Here is a 26,775-nt window from a genome sequence, read left to right as displayed (position 1 = left end):
ACGTAGCTTAGAGTCCGGTATGAAAACTCTACAAGTATCGCAATACATTCATTTATAGCACAGCAATGAGCAAATGAGTGTTCACTCATGATTGTGGATACTGGGGCAAAACAAAAACTCCTTCACTGATGGGAGAGTTGTGAAGAAGTGCTTCTGTTGCAGAGACCCTACTCAAAGTTAACAATAAGAGGTATTGTGTGACAAAATCAAGTAAATCCCTACGTCAACTACATCAATGACAAGAAAATATGAAACTTTAAGATGTGCTGTTGCAGCTTTTCTTTCAAAGAGACATTTATTAAATTATTATTGTTTTATTTAACTTAAATATAAGCCTCTTGTGTTCATTTCATTGCTTGCGCAGTCAAACCTTTATTTATGTGTAATTTGGTCCCATTTTCTTTGAAACATAATGTAGGTACCAAGTTAATTGTGTTGTATTGAACAATAGGGTGATGTTCAGGGTTTCATTATATTTGATATCCATATGTTCTAGTTTGTTTGATGCACTTTAAGGCAAATTGAGGTTCAGACCTTCACTGTGAATAAAAAATAATAATAAATGGACCTTATTCAGTTTTAGTTGAAGACCCCTGTCATATGCGTTTATCATGTTGGTACAGTGGAACCTCCGTTTTTGTACGATTTTTGACGAAAATGATTGCTAAAAATATGTCTCAGTTTTTGTACACTGTCTCGGTTATTGTATGGCCAGACAATGGGCCTAACAAGCCAGTCCACGCAATCAAGTGCCCAAACAAAGAACCCACACGTTGGTGACTCAGTCTCTGTAAGGATGGTTCTTTTAGAGTCGGGACACTTATATACAGATTCCGGCCAGGGGATCCTTTAATCATCTCTATTATATGTGTATTTTTGATTTATTTGTTAATAGAAGGCACACAACGATGACCTGTCTCCTTCTTTCCTCTAATAAGCACAGTGTGTTGTATGCTAATGAGGCGCTGTAGAGAACTTTGTATTTCTAAATGTTAGATGAATCTGTGCTTTTTTAAAAATAAAATACAACTGCAAAAGATGTTGCAAGTGCCAGAACGTTGATAACAAAGGCAAGGAACACCATTGAATTCCTTTGAGAAGAAAGTACAATGGTCGCTTTTGTTTCAATAAGATTTTAATGCAAAGGTAAGAACCTTTAACACAGGTTGCAGAGGGAACAGTTTAATGGAGACACATTACGAAAAGAGAGCCGGGCCAGTGTGTTTAAGGATGATTGTACCTGGGGCTGAAGGTTAGAATAAAGTTCAAGTGCGCGAGTATACAGCTCTAACCGTCCACTCTTTAAAGTTACGTTTGTAATGGAGTACGACGGCATCCACGTGGCTCTTTCGTCCCCTCCCTTCCTCCCTCCACTCATTACCGTGTTCACCAACAAAAGTAAAGTGCTGTTAACTGGTCATTTATACATTTACTTCATCATTTATATGTATTTTTGCTTTTTCTGCTTGTAAAACTATGATTATTCTCTGTAAAATATATTTTGTCTTAATATTTTTGGGTGTCCCTAACAAATTTAATGTATTTACAGGATTTCTTATGGGAAAAATGTATTCAGTTTTGGTATGACCTTTCGAGGTTCCAATGTATATAAGCATAAAAGACATCTCCCCAGTAAAGAAAGAACACCATACGGACTGTGAAACATGGAGGAGACTTGTTTATGTACTAAGGTTGCTTTGCTGCATCCGACACATGGCTTCTTTAATCTGTGCTGGGTACAATGGCATGTCAAGACTATCAAGGCATTCTGGAGCCAAATTTGTTGCTCGGTGTCAGAAAGCTTGGTGTCAGTCACGGGTCATGGATCCTCCACAGACAAAACACCTAAGTATTGTTAAGGGTAAAACATTGGCCTATTCTGAGTCTCACTGAAAGTTACAGGAGGCGCCCGATTGCAGTAATTGCTTTGTGTAACAAAACATTAGGTTAAGGGTAACATCATTTTTGTTGATTTATGTTCATTAGTTGTTGTTGTTTTTTAAATCTCTTGAACCACAATTTAAAAGCAATGTCTGATATCAATTCAAATGTTTTTCATCATTTTTCTGTATTTTCTCTCTTGCCATTTTCCACTTACTCAGTGATTCTTGTGGGGGTTTTCTTCTTTAGCGTAAGAGTACCAACAATTTTGACCACGTAATTGTCCATAAGTGATTGACCATTTGTGTAATATTTATAAAACTTTGAGGATCATCATATCATCATTTACGTTTGCAGATATCAGCCATAAACGTGACTGTATAGAGCTACAGTATTGTCTTGGACGCAATCAAACGATGGGATGGACATGGTTGGAATTGTTTCAAATGAGTGCTATTGTATTTCATCAGGAACAAATACATCTCAATGGACAAGCATTATTATCCCCTAGTGATCTTAGTGCCTTCATCCTACCTTCTCTTTTCAAGAAAAATGAATATACATTTTTCTGTTAGTAGTACCCCTCAAATAGTGTACTCCCGTGGCTCTCAGTTATTTTCTGTCATGCCCCCACGGGGGGACAGAAATGTTTTCGCCCCACCCCCACCCCCCCATGATTTAAAATACTATTGAGTAACTGATATTATCTATTCATTTATCTGTACTGTAAAGACTGAACTTGAAACTGAAACCAGCAAACTGCAAACAAAATGGAGAGCAGTGAAGCATACAAGCATAGTCAAGAGTCAAATTGCATGCTGGGTACACCAAATTCAGACATGTTGGCAAGTCTGCACTAATACAAAAAGTCCTCCCTGCCTCTCACGCCACCCATGACAGTTTAGCCCCCCCCCCCAAAACCCGAGGGGGGCCCTTCCTACTATTTGAGAAGCACTGGTGTACTCCATGTCTCTGTGATATGCTGACATTTGAATGCACTGCTCCCGTTAGATAATTACAAGAAAGATACCCGCACGTCTGGGTAACCTTTTGTAGTTGTCAGTTATAGTGCAGGAGGAAATTACATCACCCGTCAGCCACATTACAGCTCCAAGGAGATAGAGACTGAGAGAAGAGGGAAAGGGCAGGAGGATGTAGAGCTCTGGACAGAAGAAAAAAGAGAGGAAAGGGGGAAAGGCATAGGAGAGAGGTGAGGGTGTCTTTTAAATGTTATATTTTACTGTGTAGGGGAGTGTGGAAACTTGATCGTAATCGATAATCGCAAACTAGACAGATGTCTTTATTCCTCAAGGGCAAAGATCGTTCTTTGTCCTTAACTCTATTTCCTTATGACCTTCTCTCTACCTTTACGAATGGTGTGCTTCATCCTGTTCTTATGTTACTTTGGTGTACATTGGAAGACATGCAGGCACAGCCATGTTCACATTGAGACTTAACTGTTGCTGCTATTTTACACTAAATGTGGTACAAAACTTGATTATCGGTCCTCTGGAGGCCCACCTCAAACTGTTGTTTTTGTCATGTTCCCCAGGACAGGAGTGAGCACTTCCTGTCCTGCGCTGCACTTTCTGTTGGGGGGGAAGCTGCAGCCGCTTCACCCCAGTGGTATGTTGCACAGCTGGCCACAATTGCAATTAGTGGGGTTTAAAAGCCCAGCGCCGTCTCAGGTATGCCGCTGGTTCATTGGTTCATTGCTCCTTGTCTGTTCCCTTACCTGCACCTCCATGTCCTCCGTGTGTGTTTTCACAGAACGTTTTTCCTCTGTGGCTTATTGTTGTTTTTTGTGCATCTTTTGTTTTTCACCACCGCATTCCATCTCCGCATCCTGGGGGTCAGGCACTCGACAGCTCATCGCCCCGTGACAGTTTTCTTTTTTCCCTTTTTTCTGAAGTCTTACACTCCTCTTAAACACCCCCACTGTCTATGCTTTGTTGACCTACAGCATAAATTATATGGGCAAAAGTATTAAGACATACCTTCAGCCCCTTAATCATAAATCTTCATTTTACTCTGAGATTTGATAATTCTATGCTAATGTTTCTAATCCAGTGGAACCTTAGTTAGTGTCATTGATCCGTTCCAGAGAGCCAACGCTTAAAGACTCTAACCGAATCAATTATCCCATAAGAAATCGTGTAAATCCCATAATCTGCTGAAGAAAGCAAAAAATGTTAAAACAAATCACGTTTTTATAGTTTTACAATTAGATAAAATTATTTGTTGAATAGTGTTTGTCACCTTCCTTGTCAAAGTGCTGGCACTTGCAACTTTATTTGGCTCCATTGTGGGTTATTTTGCTGCTGTGATCAAAAGAAATGCAGAGACTTGAGGTGTAACTATGTTAGTTTGCAAAGAACTACGGAGTCAACTTCTGATGACGTCATAGACAGACAACGGAGCTGACTTTTGGTTCCTGTTACCATGTATTAGCAAGCTAATAGGCTGCTAACAAAGACATTTTGTGATTTAAAAAAAAAAAAAAAAAACAATAAAAACACAGCTGGACTCACACAATGTATTAATGACACACGATGCGCCATATTTACTCTAACTGGAAAATGTACGCAATCTGAGGCAATCTTAGGCCTCATTTGTTTACATTAACCGAAAAAAATGGTAACCGTGGCGTATGCTAACCAACGTTGCACTGTAATATTTCTTTACAGTGTAATATAGGGTTTAATATTTCTGTAATTTCCTATCAATTTCTTTTGTACAAGCACGGTCTTTATCCTAGTATTGGGAAGACTGTTATGGAACGTTACTTTGCACTTTTGTTTGAATTACCCTTTGTTAACCTACAAAGGTTATTATTATATTTTTATTATTTATGGGTTCTTCAGTTGTGTTCTTCTTTTTATTATTATTTATTAATACTTTACCAGAATCACAAATTTAATTTAATTTAATTTAATTTAATTTAATTTAATTTAATTTAATTTAATTTAATTTAATTTAATTTAATTTTTACTGGAAACTCGCCTTGGCATTGTCATGCAAAAAGACATCTGGACGTCATTTGTGGTGGATTATTGTTATGGGACAAGTTTATGTGGACACAATTTCACATTTGAATCACTACTCTGTATTAAATATATGATCGATATTAGGAAGGAAGACGTGCCATTGCTTTGTATTGTAGCAGATGTACGCAGTCTGTTTGGATTTTCAATTTTTCAATATGCATTTTTAAGATATTTGTAACATTTTTCCTTTTTATCGTCACCTCCCTCAGTCTACTTTTCTATATGAAAAAAATAATTAAGTAATTTGTGATTCATCACTATTATGAGTTAGTAACAATACAGTCATTTTCCAGTTGAATCACTACTCTGTATTAAATATACAATACATATTAGAAAGTAGTGTTTGTATTTGGACAGGAGGCTGAGAATCAGGCTGAGTAAACGTCTCCCTGACTTTTTTTGGCTTTTCCCAAGATGGAGCAAAAGGCTAGCAACATCAATAGCACTCCAGCCAGCTCTCACACAAATTAGAGTGGTAAATTTGGGAGGAGAGGAGCCACTGAGGGTGAAGTGTATGTGTGTGTGTGTTTGTGTGTGAGTTTTGGCATGAAGGGGTGAAGATAAATGGAATCAGGGGCAGGGCAGAGTGGCATATTATCACTTTTTCTCTGGATGGATGTTCAGGTTGTCTGCTGGTAATTGATTTCTCTGCTTCTTCCTCTTTTGCCACCCATAGTTTACCTCCTTTGTCTGTCTCTTTTCTGGTTATGTTTTGTCGGCCCTGACCTCGTGTCTTTATTGCTCTTTTGGCCATTGTCACAGCTCCCGTCAGGCATAATGTTTTGATAGCCTCTTGAACCCAATGCGGTCCAACTCAAAGCAGTCAATCCCTGTCTAATGTCTATGCTCATTGGGGTCATTTTCATCAGTGTCATGTCACCCTATCATCTACATTACATATTTCTACATAACTGAGACTTAGGGGCTAATCACATGGAAACGTTTTCAGGTCAAAACGGCAAAGTATTTTATCATTTCAGCCTCTCATCCACACGGAAACAGCGTTCTGGGTGGCCTGAAACTGTATTTTTTGAAAACCCCGTTCCCGTCACGTGCTTTGACGACAAGCCAAAATGATATCTGAATATTTTGACTGGCATGACTCACCTCTGTCGACATTCTACTTTTGTTGTCTTGCAGTCCATCATGACTCGCAGAAGTAATTCCCCTCCTCGTAAATCTAGATGAGCCCCGGGAAGCAGAAGACGACAGACTTATGCGTATGCGTTTTTTCTTCTTGTATGGTTTGTCACGTGGTTCCGTCTGCGTGTCTGTTAAAAAAAATTAAATAATCTTGGGAGTGTATTTGTGCGGACGGGGCCTAAATCTTTCATTGCCCTCCCCACATTGGTTTAACCTTGCCTCTTTCACCATAGTGCTCACTCATGGGGCTGTGCACATTTTACCATGATAGGCTAACTCTTTTACTACTGAAACGCCTCACACAAAAGGGTGAAAATTCGTCAAAACATGCACCCCTACTCTGCTGCCTGTGCTATTATTTTTCTAACAGACACCACATGGTGGTGCGGTTTTTGGGATTAACTTATACTTTATCTTGAACGCGGGCTACAAAAACACCCACTGCAAGTTCACAGTTTACCCGACTCACCACAAAATTTGGTACACATCTTCAGGCGACGAACAAGCAGATATCTGGAAATTTTGATGAAGATTGGTTGAAAAACACGGCAGCAATCAGGCAGAACATCTTTGCTGGGGCACAGGCGGGACTGAGAGACCAATTGTCCATAGGTCATTGACCATATGTCTAATGACTATACAGCTTTGAGGATATGTATTTCTTTATGTATTGTATGCCACAAATTTTCATTTTCATTTCATGTGAAAAAACGAGGATGACTCATGTATAAATAAAATTGGGATGCTTCTTCCCCTCCATGGACCAAATGAGGTACCCTTGCTTGAAAGGGTCATTGAATATTACAAGTGAGCAGGGACGTGTTTGAATTAAAGGCAAATATTTGCAAAAGTGATGCCAACCGCAAAACCACACAACCACTAAATAATGCAACAAGGGGTGAAGCGAGTCAAATGAAGTGTGACCATGCTGGTGGATTTGTTGATGGTCCAGGAAGAGAAAATGCTAATGTATAGAGTAGCCAATGAGGCAGAGAGCCAAAAGCTTCCTCTAAAAATGTAATTTAATAACCAAAGTGTAACCTATAGGAAAGATGTCTTAAAACAACTATGTTTATGATGGCATCAACACCCCTTATTATCTTTGCTGTCACAACAAAACTTGATTATCGGTCCTCTGGAGGCCCATCTCAAACTGTTGTTTTATTTTGTAGACTGTGCCCACCCAGAAGTCTCATTAAGGCAGATTAATGACCGGTAATTGTCACAACAACACCCACTTTTTTCTTGTTTTTTGAAGAGTTTTTGACAGCTCTGAAAGAGATAACTCTGGAGGCAGGCAAAATATTTTGTTTAATTCAATAGCACAACAGATGCTGTATGCTGTTACACTCCCCACGCACAAGATATAGTATTTAATTATGTATTTCTCTGGTTGGAATCTGTGCCTTATGCTCACATATTGTTAAGCATCAGGCATTTGCATTTTCTCTTCTGCAAAATAAGCAATGATCAGCGCTTACAGTACCATAAATGACTTGGTCTTCCTTCATGCTTCATGAAGGGTACATTACATAATTTAACCTCATAAGAATGTCTTTCACGTCATCATTTATTTTTTGGGATAGATTCTTAAGAAAAGTATAATTTAGTATAGGTAACCCCCTTTGTGACAGTTAATAACGTTTTTTATCATCTTTGATTTGATTCATTTACCGGCAAGACGCCAAAAAGAAGCCCAGTGGCAGAAGAGGTCGAGGACATAGGCTGCTTGACTTCTTGTCAGGGGAGGTAACTGTTGTCGGAATCCAGCAGAAGCAGCTCCTGGCTCTACTGGAGGAGGTAATGCTACTGCGCCTCCAGAACGCCAAAAAGGACAAGCGCATCATAGATTTGGAACAGCGAGTGGACGAGCTGGAACAATACTACAGATTACATGACATAATCGTCACCGGGCATGAAATCAAGCCGTGCTCGCACGCGAGTGCTGTGATGAGGGACAGCGAAGAGTCCAGTGAGTGAGAGGTGCGGTCAGTGGAGCAACAAGTGGCATCCTATCTGCAAAGCAAGGGGATCGAACTGGACCAGGGTTCTCATTTATCAACCTGTGCGTAGAAAAGTTTCAAAATTATTTTGTACTTTTCGTACGACTCATATTTAGTACAGAAAAAATAATTATCAAACGTGCGGACACCAGTCGTACACACACCAGTAAGTAATGTGTGTTGATAAATCCCACCTGTTCCAAACTAATATGATCATACCTGTTTAGGCTCATTTCCATTAAGAAATGCCTCCAATTGACCATATGGTAGCAGCAATCCCTTTAAGAATGCACAAATGGACTTTTTGAGAAAAATGGAGGAACTGGACTGATACACCTGACACATACAGTATGTACACCTACAATAGAACAGTGGTGACTACGGCCTGCTGCAGAAGATGTTCCGCCATACTAGCAGAACTCAATCATCTTCATCTGAAAACAATATTCAACACTTAACCGAGAGGATCATTGATCATGAACATTTTAAGCTGAGATCTCAATGGAGATTCCAGATCTCACTGTAATTAGGACAACAAAAAGACCCAGATAATATTTTTTAACATCATCAACAACTGCGTTTATTACAATGATGAGCGGTTTAACCAGACTGTTAAATCCAAGGACAAACTATTAATCATTCATTTCAACAGCAGAAGTCTCAATGCCAACTTCAATGATATTAAGAAAATTAAGAAAACCCGATGCCCAATGCTCATAGCACTGTGAATCAAGTGTATGGAATACAGGAAGTGAACAAATTAATTACCGATTGCTGTGATATGGAAAGGGGGTAGGATTAAATAAGCTCTGCTTTTTCAAACTCTTCTTCCTACTCCTTTTCAGACATTGTGGAACTGTAAATATAAGATGTACTCCAGTGTAACCTTGTATGCATGGTTGAAATAAACCAGACTAAACTAAATTAGGGACATATTATAACTAAAAATAGATGTTTTCGGTGTTTATTGATACAACAACAGTGTTTTGGAGCCTGGAACACTGAAAATGTGCTGCATTCAGTCGTGATTAAGGATGTTTACTGTGCCATTACTTCATAACAATGCATTAATGTAAAATAGTTATCAGTAATAAATCTTTCTGCTTATTTCTAATGGTTATTTATATTATGTGAAGTACTGGTTATCATTAATAACTGGTGGGAGCAATAAGCATATTGATTATGCAACGCATCCAGATTGGGCTATTGTACATTTTGTTGTATTAGGAAGTCCTCCACGAGTGAAAACGTTCAAAGAAGTTTTCAAAAAACAAAAGTTCATTGTTTATGTTCATGACAGTATTTTTGGTGCTGTCCTGAATACACTTCGGGAACGCAAGATCAGACATCCTCAACTTGAACACGGGAGGTACAGATTCCTTAAAATAAACAAGTTACAAGTGCTGACAGCCGCAAGCAGGCCAAGCTAATTAACTAACTGCTGAAGTTTCAAGCAGTTGCCTACCAACAATTCCACACAAAAAGCAAAATGATACTGGCTCTCGAAATCCGGGTCCACAATCAGAAATAGGGCCAAATATGCTGTTGAATGATAAGGACTTGATATTATATGGCGACTTGAAGGATGTAATGAATGGAAAAGCAACAGCAGGAAACTGTAGCACTAATAAAGCAAGATCGAAGAGGCCTGCAAACACAGATTGGAAATGTGCAATTACAGAATGACAGCTTCAAAAGGAGCTTCTCTGAGATCCATGATGCAGTCAAAAACCTTAGAGAGGAAAATAGAGCACTGCGTAATAATACCAAGGTACTACAGGATGATAACGGTGCCTTGCGCGCCGCTTTTAAGGAAGAGCAAGAAGCAAGGGAAAAACTCATTGCGCTAATGAAGAATGGCACACTAAACAATGCTGTTAAAAATAACCCAATTGTAACTCCACCGCTGGGGTACTACAGCATTAGCCCAGCGTGAGTTGTTTTGACCCAGCAAGATGGGTTGGTCCATTCTTAAACCCAGCAGATGAGTTAAAATAGTCTACCCAAACGCTGGGTCAAAATAATTACAATGCTGGGTTGCTTCAACAATGGTTATATACTCAACCCATGCTGGGTCAAATGAAGAAACATACCAGATTAATTCTAACACATGACAGTACAATTTATTCAAAACAAAATGCAATATTTACCCTTACATATGAAACTGCTCAATTACAGACCTAGAACAAAACACATGCAAGATTTGGTCATGGAAAGCATGTATTAAGGAACATGCATTGAAACAGTACTGGAATCATAGAAAAATACCATAAAGTAACAATATCAACTTTGAGTCGAAAACAACTGGCAACAGTTAACATGCCCGTCGTATCAAACTGTCTTATAAAGTCGCTTGCTTCACTTGCAAGCAAGCATTCTACTATGAAAGTTTGGATCCCCCTCTGTTGGAATTCCACACATCTTCACACTGCTTTGTGTAGATGAAGAATGCCTTGAAGCAGACATTGATGGCTTGAAGCAGAGTGATGTGTTCTGAAGCCTGTCCGGCAACGATGACAAAGGCCTGAGATGGTCATTTCCCAGTGTCAGGACATAGGGGGATGCTCTGGATGTCTTGGCCTCATGGAGCTCCTCCGCTATGTTTCTTCCAGGCTAAAAAAAGAAACTAGAAGAGCACTCGGCGAGCACAGACCTCCACCAAGTGACATAGTTCCCCCCATGTTGTGATTTACACCATAAATATTAGTCCTCCATTTATTGTATCTGCATTACCTTGACCATGAAAACATACCATTCGCCATTGGATCCTTAATGATATCAATATTAGTCCAGTAGTTATTCACAAAAATCACATTTTCCATAATGGCGGTTTTCTTCTGGCTCTAGCAACAAATCCGTTGCACACTCCAGATTACACAGTATCTTGGGTATATATAATGGTGTTTGTTGCATTTCTTCATTGTTGTCTTCCTATGATGAAAATCCCAAAGGTCCCCTATTTTTTTATATTCTGGATCATAGTATCTGGAAGTATTCCATTATCTTTATTATTATCAAAGACATCTTCTACTTTTAAAACGGAGGAGCAGACAACAAAAATGTATGGCTAATTACATGGAAGCTATAGCAATAAACATACATATTCCATTATCATTACAAAACAGAATGAAGCACTGGAAAAACTACAAAAGACACTGAAGCTTTTGAAAATTATAGAAAATATTTAACGAGAATGTATACGAAAAGCACACTATGAGAGCTGTGGATGCGGAGAAAAAAATATTTCTTACCTTTAAATCTTTCTACAAGGTCTGTCAGCTGCCACTCTGTCAAAGTGTTGAAGACAAAGCTGTCCATTGATCTGAAACAAAAAGAACTCAAGCAAAACATAAAATTGGTACCGTATTAACTATTAATGCCAGACCAAAAGCATGCAGATGTGTAACCAGGAAGGCAAACACTGTGCGATGCATTGTGGTTAACACACATCAGCGGCCACGCCACTGATTGGTCAAAACCTGTCAGAGGCCGGACCACTCTGCTGTCTGATTGGTCAGATAGACTTAGTGCCATATTGAAACCGATTGAGGGCTGTTTGAAAATACACGTTTTGACCCATACTTTGTAGTCTTCCATATACTGTATCATTTTGAGATGCGATATTGCGATTTAAATGCATATACGGGATGCGCAGCTATTAAGGCAAAAACCTTGATTCCGTAAAATGTTGCTTTAGCGGTTTTTGGTTATGGGCTCTTCAAATATAGAGAAAACCAATACTCTCCATAAAATGTATATGTGATAAATTGCATACATGTAAAATGAGCTAACTTTATGTTACGTTACGGAACTATGCCCCCAGTTTGAATTTGGCGGGAATTGTCCTTAAACTGATGAATTACCTGGCTTGCTCGCAAACAAACTCGCCGGCAAAGGAGCTTGCAAGCTATCGCGCCAGCTAGCTGGCGAACTCAAAATAAACTTAACCATACGTCCATGGGCATTATGAACAAGGTTCATTCATTCATGTAATGTATTACCAATTCATGTGAAACAAAGAGGGGGGGTAAGGTTAAATAAACTCTGCTTATTCCTATTCCTTTTCGTACTTGTGGATTTTAACGACGTATTCCAATGTAACCTGTATGCATGTTTAAAATAAATTCAACTATATCATACCATATTACAAACCAAAATTGTGGGTCTGCTGAGTTGAATCCGGAGGGGTTTTTTTCATATTTTGACCTTTGTCCCACACTCATAGAGTGAGAGAGCAGGGCAGAGGGACGAAATGACAAATTTGTCATTTTTACACTGGTCTGTGTCGCATTCACATTTGAGCACAGGTGAACCAAACTGCACTAGAGTTCACTATTATTATAATTTGTCATGTGGTCTTGGTCTGCTTGTTTGGTGCATGTACATTCTTATGTGAGTAGCAGCATTCCTAACGTGTTGCCCTGGCGCTAACTACACACAGACTGCCCAAAATGGAGCGTCTTGAGCACATCCACCTGTGCCTTCGCGCTACTAGACCGACAACACACCCACTCCCTGGCCTTGAAAGCAGCAGTGTTTCTGTCTCTGAGAGTCCGTCACCATGCATCATGCAGCAAGCCGGCCTACGGCGGATGCGAGGGCTGAGGACCCTCCTCATCTAGGTCGTGTCAGACACGCCCACAAAAGTCAACCCCCCCCTCCCCCCATGATAACTCTCTTGTGGGAGGTGAGGTCTCAATGGGTCTTCAAGGTGTAAATTACAGCCTGGCGAGAAAAGAGGTATGTTTGCAAATTGCAGTGGCATCTTTAGGGACTTTCAGGAAGCAAGTTTTTGCTCCTGGCGGGGGTGCACTGAGAGGTCGTGTGAAGTTCTTTTGTTGAGTTTTAAGCAGGTCTACAAGTAAAAGCTGCGGGCCCACAGCATGTTCATCTTGTTAATGCTGCTGAGCTGTCAGAGAAAAGGCTTGATTTTTACCCACAGTGGGGAAACATGCAAGCAGGCAAGGGAGTATGAAATCCCTCATCTGTGCTCTCTTATTCAGATGTATTTTTTATAGTACTTCTGGGGAGGAAAACTGCATTTGCACAAGTCCATTGAGTCCAAGTGTTCTTTTTGTTTGGGAGTTATTATAAAAAAACAGCTTTGGTGATAAATTATTGTCTTTGCAGCCAGTCTCAATATTTGTCTCATCCCTGAAAAGCAGCTTTGTTAATCCTAGCCATGAAAGACTGCAAATGAGCTTCAGAAAAGGAAACACAAATAAACAGCAGCATTATTTTGTTGCAAAGGCGGATAACGCGTCTTATCATATTTGGGGAGAAAGTCTTCTTCCCTTCCAAAATAAATGGCTACATCTTGCTGACGGAAAACCTGACGGGGGAGTCAAAATGTAAAAGTTACAATGCCTGCTCTCTGCTGCACATCCCTACATGAATAGACGATGACACATCAATGACTGTGATACGTGCACGTCTTTTGTCTTTTTTTTGCCGTACGTTTGTGTGCCGCAAACTGACAGATAATTAAAAATACAACAGGAGTTAAGCCTGTAAATGAAGCTGTTGGGCAAGAATGTGTGCGATAAGGAGCCAAGGTGGATTATTTTCATGCCAGTGTGAAAGCCGAGATAATGTAATTTATTTAGAACAACCTGACACCAGCGCAAGAACTGAGCCCAGTCTTGCCAGCGCAGGCTTGTTGAGGCTAGTTGTAGTGAACTGCTAGCATAGTCTCCATGTTTGGTCCACCTTCAGTTTCTTCTGTTGTCATGGAAACGTCTCCTAAATGTAACGACTACAAATGGAGCCACAGCCTCCCATTTTAAATCGTGTTTGAATGACAAATGTTATGAGGTGTGTTGTCTTGTGTTTACTATCCCTCATGAAGTCACATACAATGAGAGTGTGTTCACACTTGTTTGGTTTGGTTGAAATGAATTCTTTGCTTGGTCAAAAGTGAACGTGATCATCCGAACCCTCGTGTGCACCCAACAACAGACCGGATCACTTTTTTTGGTACTGAACCACAAGTTTAAACACAGCCTATGTATAACATCAAACTGCAAGTGTAATATGCACCATCAATGGTGGGCCACACACTTTTTACAGTATTTGTACGGAGTTGACATGCAGCAGAATGACATACTTTCACTGATGTATTCTATATCGTCTTTCTTGCTTTCTCGTCATCACTAAATGCACAAAACACATGTTCGTTGCAGCCATCATGTCGTATGTGACCACATATATATTTAATCCTACATACCAACTGAGCCATGGCTGTCATTGCAGCCACGGCAGTGAAGGTTCTACAGTGTGTTCTCCACCACAGTACATTGGAGGATTAGGTTCCCAGTGGTCTGCCTTTGCTGGTGAAGGCTTATCATGCGCTAACATAGAGAGGGGAGCGGGGCTCTCAAATGGGCCGAGGCACGATCTATGTCTCCACAAAGCTATCACAAGGTTCACTGAGTCTAAGTAGAGTCACATGGCGGTTGATAGGCAGTAACTGGGTCCAAACACATAGTGTCACAGTATGATGAAAAAAAAATTGTCAGCATTTTAAAACCGAGTAAAAGCAAAACTACTTATCTGGCAGACGGGTAATAGTAAGTGTTCCGTCGTCTATTTATGCTGCATGGTAAAATTACAGAATTGGTATCTAATTAATTGCACTGCTCATATTGTACTAAGCAGCCAGACCCTTTCCTACATCGCAAGTTCCATTTCCTGTTCTATGGTTGTCATCACACTTTCCCTCTTTTCATTCACTCATGCTCTTTTGTCATTGCATCAGAAGCAACACCAAACACCCCAAAGCACAACACAAATAGAATGGAAACCCCAGTTTGGTCTGAGCGGCATCAACCTGCCTGTATCCCTAGGAAATGAGCGCTGAACACAAATAATTTTTTTGTTTTTTTCTTTCCCCCTCGCTGATTCCCCAAGAGAATGCCACCCTGGGCAATCGGCCATAAGGCCCATAGCTAGAACCGCCACTGAGTGTGGCTGTCAACCACCATACACTTCTCTGCAGGATTCTTCCAATGTGAGACCCGAATTCTGTCACAATCCAGTTTTATGGTCCGCTGTAAATCCTGGTTGGATGTATGAGCTTCCGAAATATACACCAGCTCCAAGCTAATCTCCCTGATGAAAGGCTTAGAGGAAACATGGAATGGGTGACCCCTTTAGTGCTGTAAGACGTCAGACATCACATGCTGACTGGTAGGGATATGTGTTCAGTGACACTTGTATCTATATTTCATGTATACATTGGAGTCGCATGGCAAAGCTTAGCGCATTGCCCCAATGCATAATTGTAAGTCACGCTGATCTTGTTGTTGCTCTCACGTTTTTCTTTTCTCTTGAGCAGCATTAAACCCCACTTTCCATGCCCTTCACACACAGAGGAAAAGGCGTCCTATTTTAAGAGCAGCGTGTAATTAATCATAAGCTAGCGGCATTAAGAGAGGCAGAATGTATGATAGTGCCACTCCCTCGGTGACTTCCTGTCCCTGTCTAGCTGGCATCGCTTTCACTCAAAGGTCCTCCATCGGCTCCACAAACACAAACTGCAAGAAGAAGAATACGGAACACTAATACTGTAGCAGTACTGTGCTTGTGGACAGACGCGGCATAGCGAGGTCTCATTTGGGCGTAATGAGCTGTTACTAATTGCAGATTGCGTCAGTGTCCTCTCATTCTGCAGCACGCACTGTTGCTATTCACAAGTAGCTGTACTGCTACATGATGCACAAGAAGCGATTTTTCACTGGAATCTTGCAATATTTTGTTGCATGTGTTTATAAATAAATGAATTTCATACAAAAAGTGAATTATGTGTATAAGCCTCTACTTTTTTCTTAAACTTTAAACCCTACGGCTTATACATATGGATAATTTATGGCTAATTTCTAATCTCGTGACATCTCCTTTACTTTCAGAACTGCTACTAATGATTTAAATACTGTTCCGCTCACGGGTCAGTGAGGAAACTGTAGCTCTCTCTTTGGCAGGAGCCAAACACGACCTATCAGTGCACTCACAACAAGCTTGTCAACTCAGTGGAAATCACAGGAGGTCATGATATACAACAGTATAACAATATAACAGTCTGACTCATGGTGTCATCTTAACTCACCACACAGCAACTTAACACTCAAAAGGTATACCTGAGAAGTATACAAACATGTACCAACACGAGTTTAAAATGAAAAAAAAAACACGCATTTTGAAGTTTTCCCATAATGCATTGTGTCTGAGCAACTCATTCATTAAGGCTCTGCAATGACGTCAGCTCTGGGCTCCGGGATCCTCAGGCTCCCCCTGGTGGACAGAGGCAGCATTGCAGCGCCGTCCATCCATTTTTTATGCTGCTTGTCCTCCAATGACATGCTTTGCTCAGACGCAATGCATTTCAAACTCGTATTAGTACCTGTTTGTAAATGTACCTTTTGAGTGTTAAGTTGCTGTGTGAGTTTAGTGTTCTTTGTGAGATGACACCGTGAGTCAGACTGTTATATTGAGTAATGACCTCCTGCAATTTCCAGTGGGTTGACAAGCGTGAGTTTTTTTCACAGCTCATGATTGGCTCCATGATTGGCTCAAATATAAAGCTGCCTGGTCCTCATGGACTCGTGCGCGACAATAGCAATAACCATGAGCATCATGGCATTATGACATCAGACAGAAGCACACACAGCATGATACTTTTTGAGAACTTTATTCTGACCTGAACACATCACCAGCAGTGCAATTACAACACCATATACTGTATGTATCTTCCAAACTTGCAAACATGTCTCTCCTCGGAACAAAACTTCCTCATTCTCACCACGAGGTGAACATCACAACATATTTATTATGTGTGTATGTGTGGTAAAGTGGTGAAGTGCTCATGACACCAAAAAATCTTTGAAAAAAGTCATAAAAAATAAAAGTATTTACTTAGCAGTATCACAAAAATGTTTTACTGTCATCCGCCAGTAAACAACTACTGTATAAAATACGAGTGAAATTAAGTTGTGGTTATCAGCGAATTTTCTGACTGCCATGGCTTGGCTGTAACATCATGCCCGCAACACTTGCAGGCAACTAGACTCATCAAAACACAACCATGGATGCACAGCAAAGTGAAGAATGAGATAGAGTATATTCACAACAATAAAACAATAATAACATCCACTGATATTGTGTTGTGATGAGTAGTTATGAATACATTGTTACTACATACAGTACATGTATACATTAGTTTTTCAGCATTTACAGAGTAAGCACTGTCGGCTGGCACTATATCAGCTTCGGAAGCCAGAGCTGCCTCCGCTTGTTGACAAAGCAGTTCATTTAGCATCTGATATAACACACATAAAAAATTGGCAATAACAGATAAGTTGTTTGACTGGCAGTGATTGACACTGACAGATCTATGCAAGCAGATACAAGACAAGTGAGCAGCTGCCCCTGTTTAGCCAGCCTTGAAATTTGGCATGAAAACCCACAGTATTACGCTAAGATTCGTGGAATATATCTAGTAGATATATACTGTAAAAAAAAAAAAATGTGTATTTACTTTTTTCCACAGTCCAACATCTTTTGGGTTTTCAAGTTTTTTGTTTATTTCCATCTGCATCATTGCTGGTATTTTTCCCGATCTGGGTCAAGAAAAGGTAGTTGGTACAGCTGATGGTAGAAACACCTTCGGATAATACACATTCAGTCCCAAACTGACGCACATTATTAAAACAACTGTTCTCGTAATGTGCCAAACATAATACCGAAGAATCTGACGCGACAAATGGAAATGTGAGGGTTTGCTCGAGTGTTCGAGCAAAAGCCTGCCCCACAAAATATCAAAAAATATATACCAACAACAGAAAATCAGAAAAAAATGCACCACAACAACACGAAAACAATGTATTCTATGCATAGTTCCGGGAGGGAGGTTTCTCAAAGTGACAATGTTTCCTCCTCCTTCTCCAATCTTTGAAAGTATTCTTTTTCTGTAAAGAAAAAATGTAAAAAAAACAAATTCAAGCATAAATCTAACACTGCACATATGAATTTCAGTGTTATTTTGAAAAGGCAACAATCACAAGTACTCGTGAGCACTTTAAAGCGTGATGCAAATGTTCTGCTGCTATTAAAGAGACGAGTGTTGGGCAGATAGATTTTCAGACGTGTGGTTTCTTTTAGTTTGATTTAAATTTTCAGTTCACTTGGAGCTGTTAATAGATACATAAAAATATATATAATTGTGTTCTGTCATCTATCTTTCTGTCAATAAAATACAGTAAAAATGGTCATATCTCAGACACAGGTGCAAATGGTAATCATGATTAATTCATTTGAAAAACAAATGTAACCATTTGACTTGAAGTAAACCACGTCCACATGGTGCTGGTAATGTTTGTCATGGCAGGACATGCCATTTGTTTGAAGTATGTCCAAGCTCGCTCCCCTCGCTCGTCACTCCAATCCTTTTAGGCTTGCATTCCAAGAAGTGCTAGGCTGTCAAGTAAAGTCTGCAGTATACACTAGTGCTGGATTAATGTGCGTCAACCCAAAAAAAAAATGTGAGCAGCAGCAAATATAAGTCCACCTGAGCTATGATTAAAAGTGTTGTGGAGATCTGCTGCACCATACAAGCAAGTAGAGATACATAGCTGTCCACTTATCTTTAACAGCAATGCAGTGCAGATAACTGTGCAAGCAATGTTTGAAGAACTCCCAACTTAAATTAAGTTTTGTGTGCATTTCACATCAATATAGTTGCAATTTCAGGAAAACAGTTTAATTCAGCTGGCGTTTAGTCACACACAGATGCACATGCATTTTTAATCTCTTCTGCAAGAACTCTGCATTCCAGTGGAATTAGAGAGTTGAGGACATTAAAAGCATTTTGATGTCACTAAACTCCAACAATGCAACATTTTCTGCATGTCAGGCCAAAGGCTTTATACGCACGAGTGAGAGTACATTCCGTGATTTGTATGCGCCCTCGCTCAACTGGCTAATTTGAGGGATGAAGAGCTGAAATGTTCCTGGCAGCAGAAACATTTGAAGCTGGAATTTTACTCCTTCCCTCCGTTTCCACGCATTACTTGACATTTACTCACCTCAACAAAGGCATCATTGACGTCTTCCTCCATCATACGTCATTAACCTTCCGGTGATGGATGATGCCCTGCATTATTCAGCATGCATCTTAAATACTGTATGCATTTATAACACGATGCTGCGGGTCTGTCGACGGAGTCTCGTACCTTGTCTCGTAGGACATTGAACATAATCTTGTGTTACGTCTCGCACGGGCACACAAACATCCCAGGTGCGTGTGTGAAAAGTCATATTCACACACAAAAGCAGAAGCTTTCAGTGGAACTGCACTCTGTATTATGTACAAGATGTCTGCAGTCATACATCATTAAGTGTGTGTGTCTGTGTACGTGTGTGTGTGTGTGTGTGTGACACAAATTCCCTTAAAATAGCCTCTGCTAACTAAAATAGACTACCTTTGCATCTGTACCTGTAGGTTTTTTGATGATTTTCCATGTGTCCTGTCATGATGAACATGAGAACTGTATTTCATGTCAATTGGATCCCCTTGCAGCGGGCCAGAATACTCTTATTATAGCTGAGCGTTTATTTACCTAAACCGCAAAGAGGAGGAGTTCATTGTAAGCAGGTGGTAATTGGAGAGATGCTGTTTTTCTATACTTAAACTTCATGTTTGTCTTTTACCACATGGTAATTTGCTCATAGGTACAGTATATTGCACAACACAGCAGCAACAGAGCCAATGTTGTAATAGTGGTAAGAATCAAATTGCTCAGCCAGCATTAATACCACTGATAAATTGAAATAGTACAGAGAGTGTAACACCCAATGAGTTTCACACCAACAGCGTAGAGTAGCGCAACAAACATTTTAAAGCACATGCAGAAGTACAGTAGCTGAAGCTGCTGGATGGCTGATAACTCATAATACTTAAAATGCCGATACTGCCATATATGGAGTCCATCCATCCATCTTTTTCAACTTATCCAAGGTGGGTTGCGTGAGTAGCAGCCTAAACAGGGAAGCCCAGACCTCCTTCTCCTCCTACTTCGTCCAGCTCCTCCCGGCGTTCCCAGCCCAGTTGAGAGATATAGTCTCTCCGACATGTCCTGGGCGTTCTCCGAGGCCTCCTACCAGTCGGACATTCGCTGAACACCTCCCCAGGGAGACTTCCGTTAGGCATCCTGACCAGACACCCGAGCCACCTCATCTGGCTCCTCTCAATGCGGAGGAGCAGCAGTTCTACACCGAGTTTCTCTCAGATGGCAGTGCTTTTCACCTTATCTTTAAGGGAGAGCTCAGCCACCCTACGGCGAAAACTCATTTCGGCCGCTTGTACCCACGATCTTGTCCTTTTAGTCACTATCCAAAGCTGATGACCATAGGTGAGGGTAGGAACGTAGAGCAACCGGTAAATTGAGAGCTTTGCCTTTTGGCTCAGCTCCCTCTTCACAGACCAATGCATAGTGCGCATCACTGCAGATGCAGCACCAATCCGCCTGTCCTCGAGGTACCTAAAGTCCTCCAGTAAGGGCAGGATCTCATCCCTGACCCGGAGATGTCTCCAAGTCCATAAAATACATGTGGACTGGCTGGACAAACTCCCATGCACCCTCAAGGACCCAGCCGACAGTATAAGGTACACAGTTCCACGACCTAGACGAAAACAGCACTGCTCCTCCTGAATCGGAGATTCAACACTCCGGCCGAGCCTCCTCTCCAAAATCCCTGATGTGATCCCATGATAGTTGGAACACACCCTCCGGTCCCCCTTCTTAAAAGGAGCTCCATGGCTTCTCTGAACTCCCCCCATGTCGAAGGTCTTGCCTCGGCGACCGCTTGGCCTGCAGGTACCTGTCAGCTTCCTCTGGAGTCTCGTGGGCCAAAAAGCACTGATAGGACTACTTTTTCAGCTTGACAGCATCCCTCACTGCTGATGTCCAACAACGGGTTCAGCTCCGATTGGCCGTCTCAACAATGGAGGCACAGAACACGGCCCACCTGACTCTATGTCCGCTGCCTCCCTCGGAACATGGTCAAAGCTCTTCCAGAGGTGGGAGTTGAAACTCTTTCTGACGGGAGACTCTGCCATACGTTCCCAGCAGACCCTCACAATACATTTGGGCTTGCCAGGTCTGAGTCGTTTCCTCCCCCACCATTGCGAGCCAACTCACCACCATGTACACCCAGTACTCCCTCTCGGGACTCCAAAGAGGGTGGGTATTTTGAACTGCTCTTTGGCGCATGAGCTCAAACAACAGCCAGGACACCCCACCCGAAGGCGGAGGGAAACGTTCACTGGGTTAAACTCCAATGTAGAGGCCCTGAGCCAGGGGGGGCGAGAATTGCTACCACTGCCCATTGCCTTTCACTGCTGGTGATGCCAGAGTGGCATAGAGTCCAGCCCCTCTCAAGAGGACTGGTTCCAGAGCCCTTGCTGTGTGTCCAGGTGAGTCTGACTATATCTAGCCGGAACTTCTCCACCTCATGCACCAGCTCAGGCTCCTTCTCCACCAGAGAGGTAACATTCCACGTACTGAGAGCTAGCTTCTGGAGCCGAGGATCAGGCCGCATTCGGCTGCCACCCAGATCACTCTGCAGCCGATCCCTCTGGCCCCTCCCACTAGTGGTGAACTCACAGGAGGGGCCCCTACCAGGGCCATAAAAGCCCTTGACAACTTAGCTCCTAGGATCATCAGGACACACAAACTCCTTCACCACGATAAGGTGGTAGCTCTAGTGCTAATCAGAGGTGGTTATTTGCTTTGACCATGCACCTGGCAACAATAGATTTAGAGGGTAAATGGAGCATTTACAATAATAAGATGAATCTTGCCTTCTTTGTCTTGAGGAATAAGTCTTGAAAACAAGCAAAACAGAGAGTTAATCATTTGCTGAACTTGTTGTACATATATATTTTTCCTGTTGGTAAGATTCCAAATTGTGCAACCTTTGAGGTGTTCAACATAGAAGTATAAAAATTTCCCTGCTTTCACGGCCTCTTGCCTCTAGCATTCTCAGCATGTAAGTTCAATAATTATGATGTAATTTTCCACCAAAGGCTTCCCCACGTAGATGCCTGGGGTATCTCCATAAATGATGTTTATTACCTTGCCCACACAGCAGCAATGTGCCATAAAGTACATAAATGCATGGGCAATGATCAACTCTTTATGACTGCTTTATGGCACATTATCAGGCCTGAAATGTGACATAGGCGGTTCATGATAAACAGTGGCATGACACGCGTAACAATGGCCAATCTATCAGCTGGCAGAACGCCAAAGAAACATCCGTCCTCTTCTGGATCTTGCTGAAGGACGTCAGTTTGATTCCGTCTCATTTCCTGCTGTAGTTTGTCAACATTCCCCACTGCTCTCATAATGGTCTTCCTCTGACAGAAATTCATGATGCACTCACCACCACCGTCTCTCTCTCTCTTCGCAGTGGAGAATAACCCGTGCCAGACCAACCCGTGTCTCCATGGAGGGACCTGCCTGCATGAGGGCGACGGCTATAGCTGCTACTGCCCACAGGGCTTCTCTGGGGAGAGCTGCGAAATCGGTGAGTTGCTGCTTGAGAGGTGGACTCACAGGTCAGCAGCTATAGATAGATGGAGCGAGAGATGGGCATATATGTTAGCACTTCGCTATACATTTAATTGCCCACCGAGTAGCTTCTGTGTATTGGAATGTTAGCTATGGACCCACACATGGGTTAAGAATGGGTATTCAAAATATAAAAGATCAGGTGCATTAACAATCAATGAATGTGTCATTCTAGATAAGGTGTTTTACCTCAATTAAATCTTTAAATCCCTTCAAGAAATATAATCCAACAATTTATATTGTGATTAAACATTCATTGAGTTGTATAAACAGAAGTAAAAAAAAAAAAAGGTGAAGGAAACACTGCCTGAAACACACACAACACACAAAGCTGTAACAAAATAAATGAACGCCAGCGTATTATTTCGAATTATGAGTATGTCAGCACAGAAAAGTACACCAAGCCCTGAAAAACACTCAAAGTACCCATGTAAGTAAAAAGTAAGTAAATAAAACTACCCAAGTGATTGGAATGTAGATGTATTGACATGCTAAGTTCAGCAACCTTGGGAACCTAACTCTATTCACTTTCCACCAGTCTGTGCTCAATATATACAGTAGCTCACAAAGTGAGTGTACCCCTCACATGTTATTTTATTATTTTAACCATTTTATTATATCTTCCCAAGGCACAATACAATAGAACTTTGTATATACTAAAATAAGTTGAAAATAATGCCACACAGTTTCCCAAGGAATGGGATCATGTTTTGCTTCACATTGTCACAGTACATGTTGGAGTTCATGTTTCCAACAGTGAACCAAGGCTCCCAGTACAGGCAGCACTCATGCTGACCATGACACTACCACCACCACGCTTGACTGTAGGCAAGACACAGTTGTCTTGGCACTTGTGTTGCCAGCTATTTATATCATTATGGCTGTGTGTTGTGTCATTTTCAGTGGGTAGTAAATCTATACTGCAGCACAAGCTTTACACTGACTATTCTAAAGTATATGAAAATTGAGTTTTTATGGTGTTGTCTCTAAAGAAGATATATTTACTATAATCTGTTTTAGTAGATCACCACACTTGTTTTTCTTTATTTTGGTTACGCAGCCACTCTGTCACTCACTGCGCACACAATTTTCTCGGATGGACATATGTGATTCAATAGAAAACTCTACAGCAATTAAGATGAACATTGTGGCGGGTTATGAACATGCCAAGTGAGCTGCATGTGGGTGGTTTCTTATCTCGAGCCATTGCAACTGGTCTGTAAAATGCATGGGCGGTTGAAAAATGTCACAAAATAGTACATTTTCTTTTGCAATATTAGATAGATTCCAAAAAAACAATTTTTATGAGGAAAAAACAAAAAAAAAAATACTTTTTTATTGGTGATTTTTAAAAAACAGTAGTTTTGTTGTTGCACAGCGACAATTGCTTGGTGGAATGATATGGTAGCCACACCCACTAGGTTGAATCGGCACAAACAGGAAGTCAAACAGAGACACAGAAAGGAAATTGGTCCAAAACATCTTGATAAGGGTTATGAGACCAGTTTATGTCTATACGTCAAATGCCACAAACAACTACAGTACAAATTGGAGTTCATCCCACAAATTCGGGAAATATGACATTTTTAATAAGTTGCAAATCAACTATCGTCACAGACCTACTTGTATTCAACTCTGTGAATATTTGCACCAGTGACATAACACCTGATCAAATACATTCATAGCGATATATGAATGAGCCAATCCCCAGATGAAGTCGTCCATTGGGGGGTATCCACATGTCACAAGCAGCCCAGCTGAGATATCTGTGTGCTCGACTGTGTGTTGGTTATGTTCAAATAGTCTCACCTCACGCCGCCCCGAGAGGAACATCATCTCTCCACTCAGCTGTGTGATGGCAGAATGTGGCTGTCGGAGTCATTGTGCACTCTTTTTTTGGTGTATGAGCATGAATGTGAATGTATGTATGTGTCTGTCTGCGTGTGTGTGTGTGACAGAGACTCACAAGGGCACAGCGATCACACTGGGGAGCTTGGAGCTCAGTGAGGGGTGGAGATGCTGATGAAAGTGCTCGAGCGGCAGCACATGTTGGATGTTGTGGATGAGGGAAGACAAGCAAATCAGGAAAGTATGCAGTCGGTGTGGCATTGGAAGCAAAGTGACTTTCCCAACTCTTGCTGCAAATAAAAACAACGAATGGCGCTCGATTGGAGCTTTGGTGCGCTATGATCCAAAATATGCAAGCATCTCAGGACAAATACTGGCATCAATACATAAAAGGGACTGAATAGATCGTTGATTAATCCCCCAAGGGAAATTTCGATGGTTGTTGTTAATATTGTTGATGTTGTTGTCACGGGAATAAGCTTCTTCAATCAAGACAGTGCATGATACGGTGTTTAATGCTATGCCTCACTGACCCGAGAAAGGAAGAAGAGAATGAAAGAAATTGGACCCAAACCATGGAAGAAATACATAAACTTGAGGCTGCCTAGATAAGTTGACAGACAGATACATAGGATTTGTTAATTCTGTGAGGGAAATTGAGGATGTCATTGTTTTACTTAATTATGACAGTGCATGATATGCCGCTTACTGCTATGCTCTGCGGAACTGTGGAGAAGAGAAATAGACAACTTGGGGGAAAATGAAAATACACTGTAAAACGTGGATAAATAGCAATGTTATGCTGGCATCACATGATCGAGCCATTGGTTTCTTTGATTGTTTTTAATGATTATGTTGTCACAGGAATAAGCCGTGTTATCAAAACGATGAACTGAGGTCAAAGTGACAAGGACCCAAAATTTGGACAAATAGCAGCACTGGCATCACATGATCAACTATATGTACTGTGATAGGTCAATAGATGTATAGTACTTTATGAGTCCTGTGAGGCAGTGCGTTATATGCTGCTTACGACTATGCCTAGCTGATCAGAAGAAGTAAGTAAAACTGAGACTGAGGAGTCATGTGATCAATGTCTCTATGCTCCGGTCAATAGATACTGTACATAGGATGCACTTTACACAGAAATACTTTATTCATCCCAGTGGGAAATTAAGAATGTCTACTTATTTAGTCAAGACTGCGTGATATGCTGATGACCTCTATGCCTCACTGAATTGAGGAAGATTAAAATTGGACCTAAAATAACCTAGCATCCATCACATGAGCAATCTATAGGAGGAATACATATGTCAGAATGGCTTCTTTTATCAAGACAGTACAGTACATGATATGCTGCTTACTACTGTGCCTCCCTGAACTGAGGAAAAGAATCTTAGACACTGGACCTGAAAATTTGGACAAATACTGGCACTTTACTGGCAGCAAATGATTAAATTGTGGAAGGAATACATGAAAGTCAGTCTGGATTCTTTTATCAAGGCAGTACATGATAGGCTGCTTATCACTATGCCTCACTGATCTCAAAAGAAGAAAAACCGAACCCAAAATTTGGACAACTAATAATTTGGTAGCATTGTACGTTCTACACTGTTACGGTTGAGTCACATTATCAGTGTTGCTATGCTAACCATGCCGCATGTGTCTTCCACATTTATGCTATACAGAAAACAGCCTGGGCCGCATGTTTGGGTGTCGGAAATGGAGAAAGAGGTCATAGCTAGGGCGTGCCCTATTATCAATAACCTTTAGTGCGTATACATACACAAGAGCAAATTATGCAGACTTATGGGTGTGCTTGTGCATTAACATTATCAATCAATATTGTGGTGGGGGCATCGATAACACGTGACAAATGTGTGCTAACTGCGTGAAATACACACACACACACAAACATTCGTGATGGTTTGCTGCTTGGAGAAAATCTTTCATAGCTGGGACATAATTGTGTCGTTAAACTACTGATAATCCATTGTAACTAATAGTAGAAGCTCTAAATGGCAAGATACCATATTTGGTAACTTTGGTAACTTATCAAACAGCCACAACACTGCAGAGCTAAAATGACAGTCACATTTTAACAGCAACATCATGCTTCAGCTGACTCGCTGAAGAAAAACAAAATGATCAAACTTACAGCTCCTGTGTCGGTAGCTGGCAGAGCTTTTTTTTTTTAAATGTGTGGCAAAGCCTGCTTTTTTTCTT

At 41.0% G+C, this 26,775-nt stretch overlaps 1 protein-coding gene across 2 annotated transcripts in view; it reads left to right on the top strand.

Annotated features, from left to right (window-relative positions):
* The window catches only part of ncanb (neurocan b), a 202,194-nt gene that overhangs the window by 122,254 nt on the left and 53,165 nt on the right, over positions 1-26,775 (top strand). For both annotated transcript variants that reach the window (XM_054789127.1, XM_054789128.1), the window contains one exon: positions 22,541-22,657. In XM_054789127.1, coding sequence (XP_054645102.1) covers positions 22,541-22,657 — 117 coding nt within the window. The remainder of the gene's footprint in view (positions 1-22,540; positions 22,658-26,775) is intronic.

Source organism: Dunckerocampus dactyliophorus, chromosome 10, assembly GCF_027744805.1.
Source record: "Dunckerocampus dactyliophorus isolate RoL2022-P2 chromosome 10, RoL_Ddac_1.1, whole genome shotgun sequence".
Classification (NCBI taxonomy): Eukaryota; Metazoa; Chordata; class Actinopteri; order Syngnathiformes; family Syngnathidae; genus Dunckerocampus; species Dunckerocampus dactyliophorus.
Note: the sequence above shows the minus strand (reverse complement) of the source record. Positions and strands in the feature narration are given on the sequence as shown.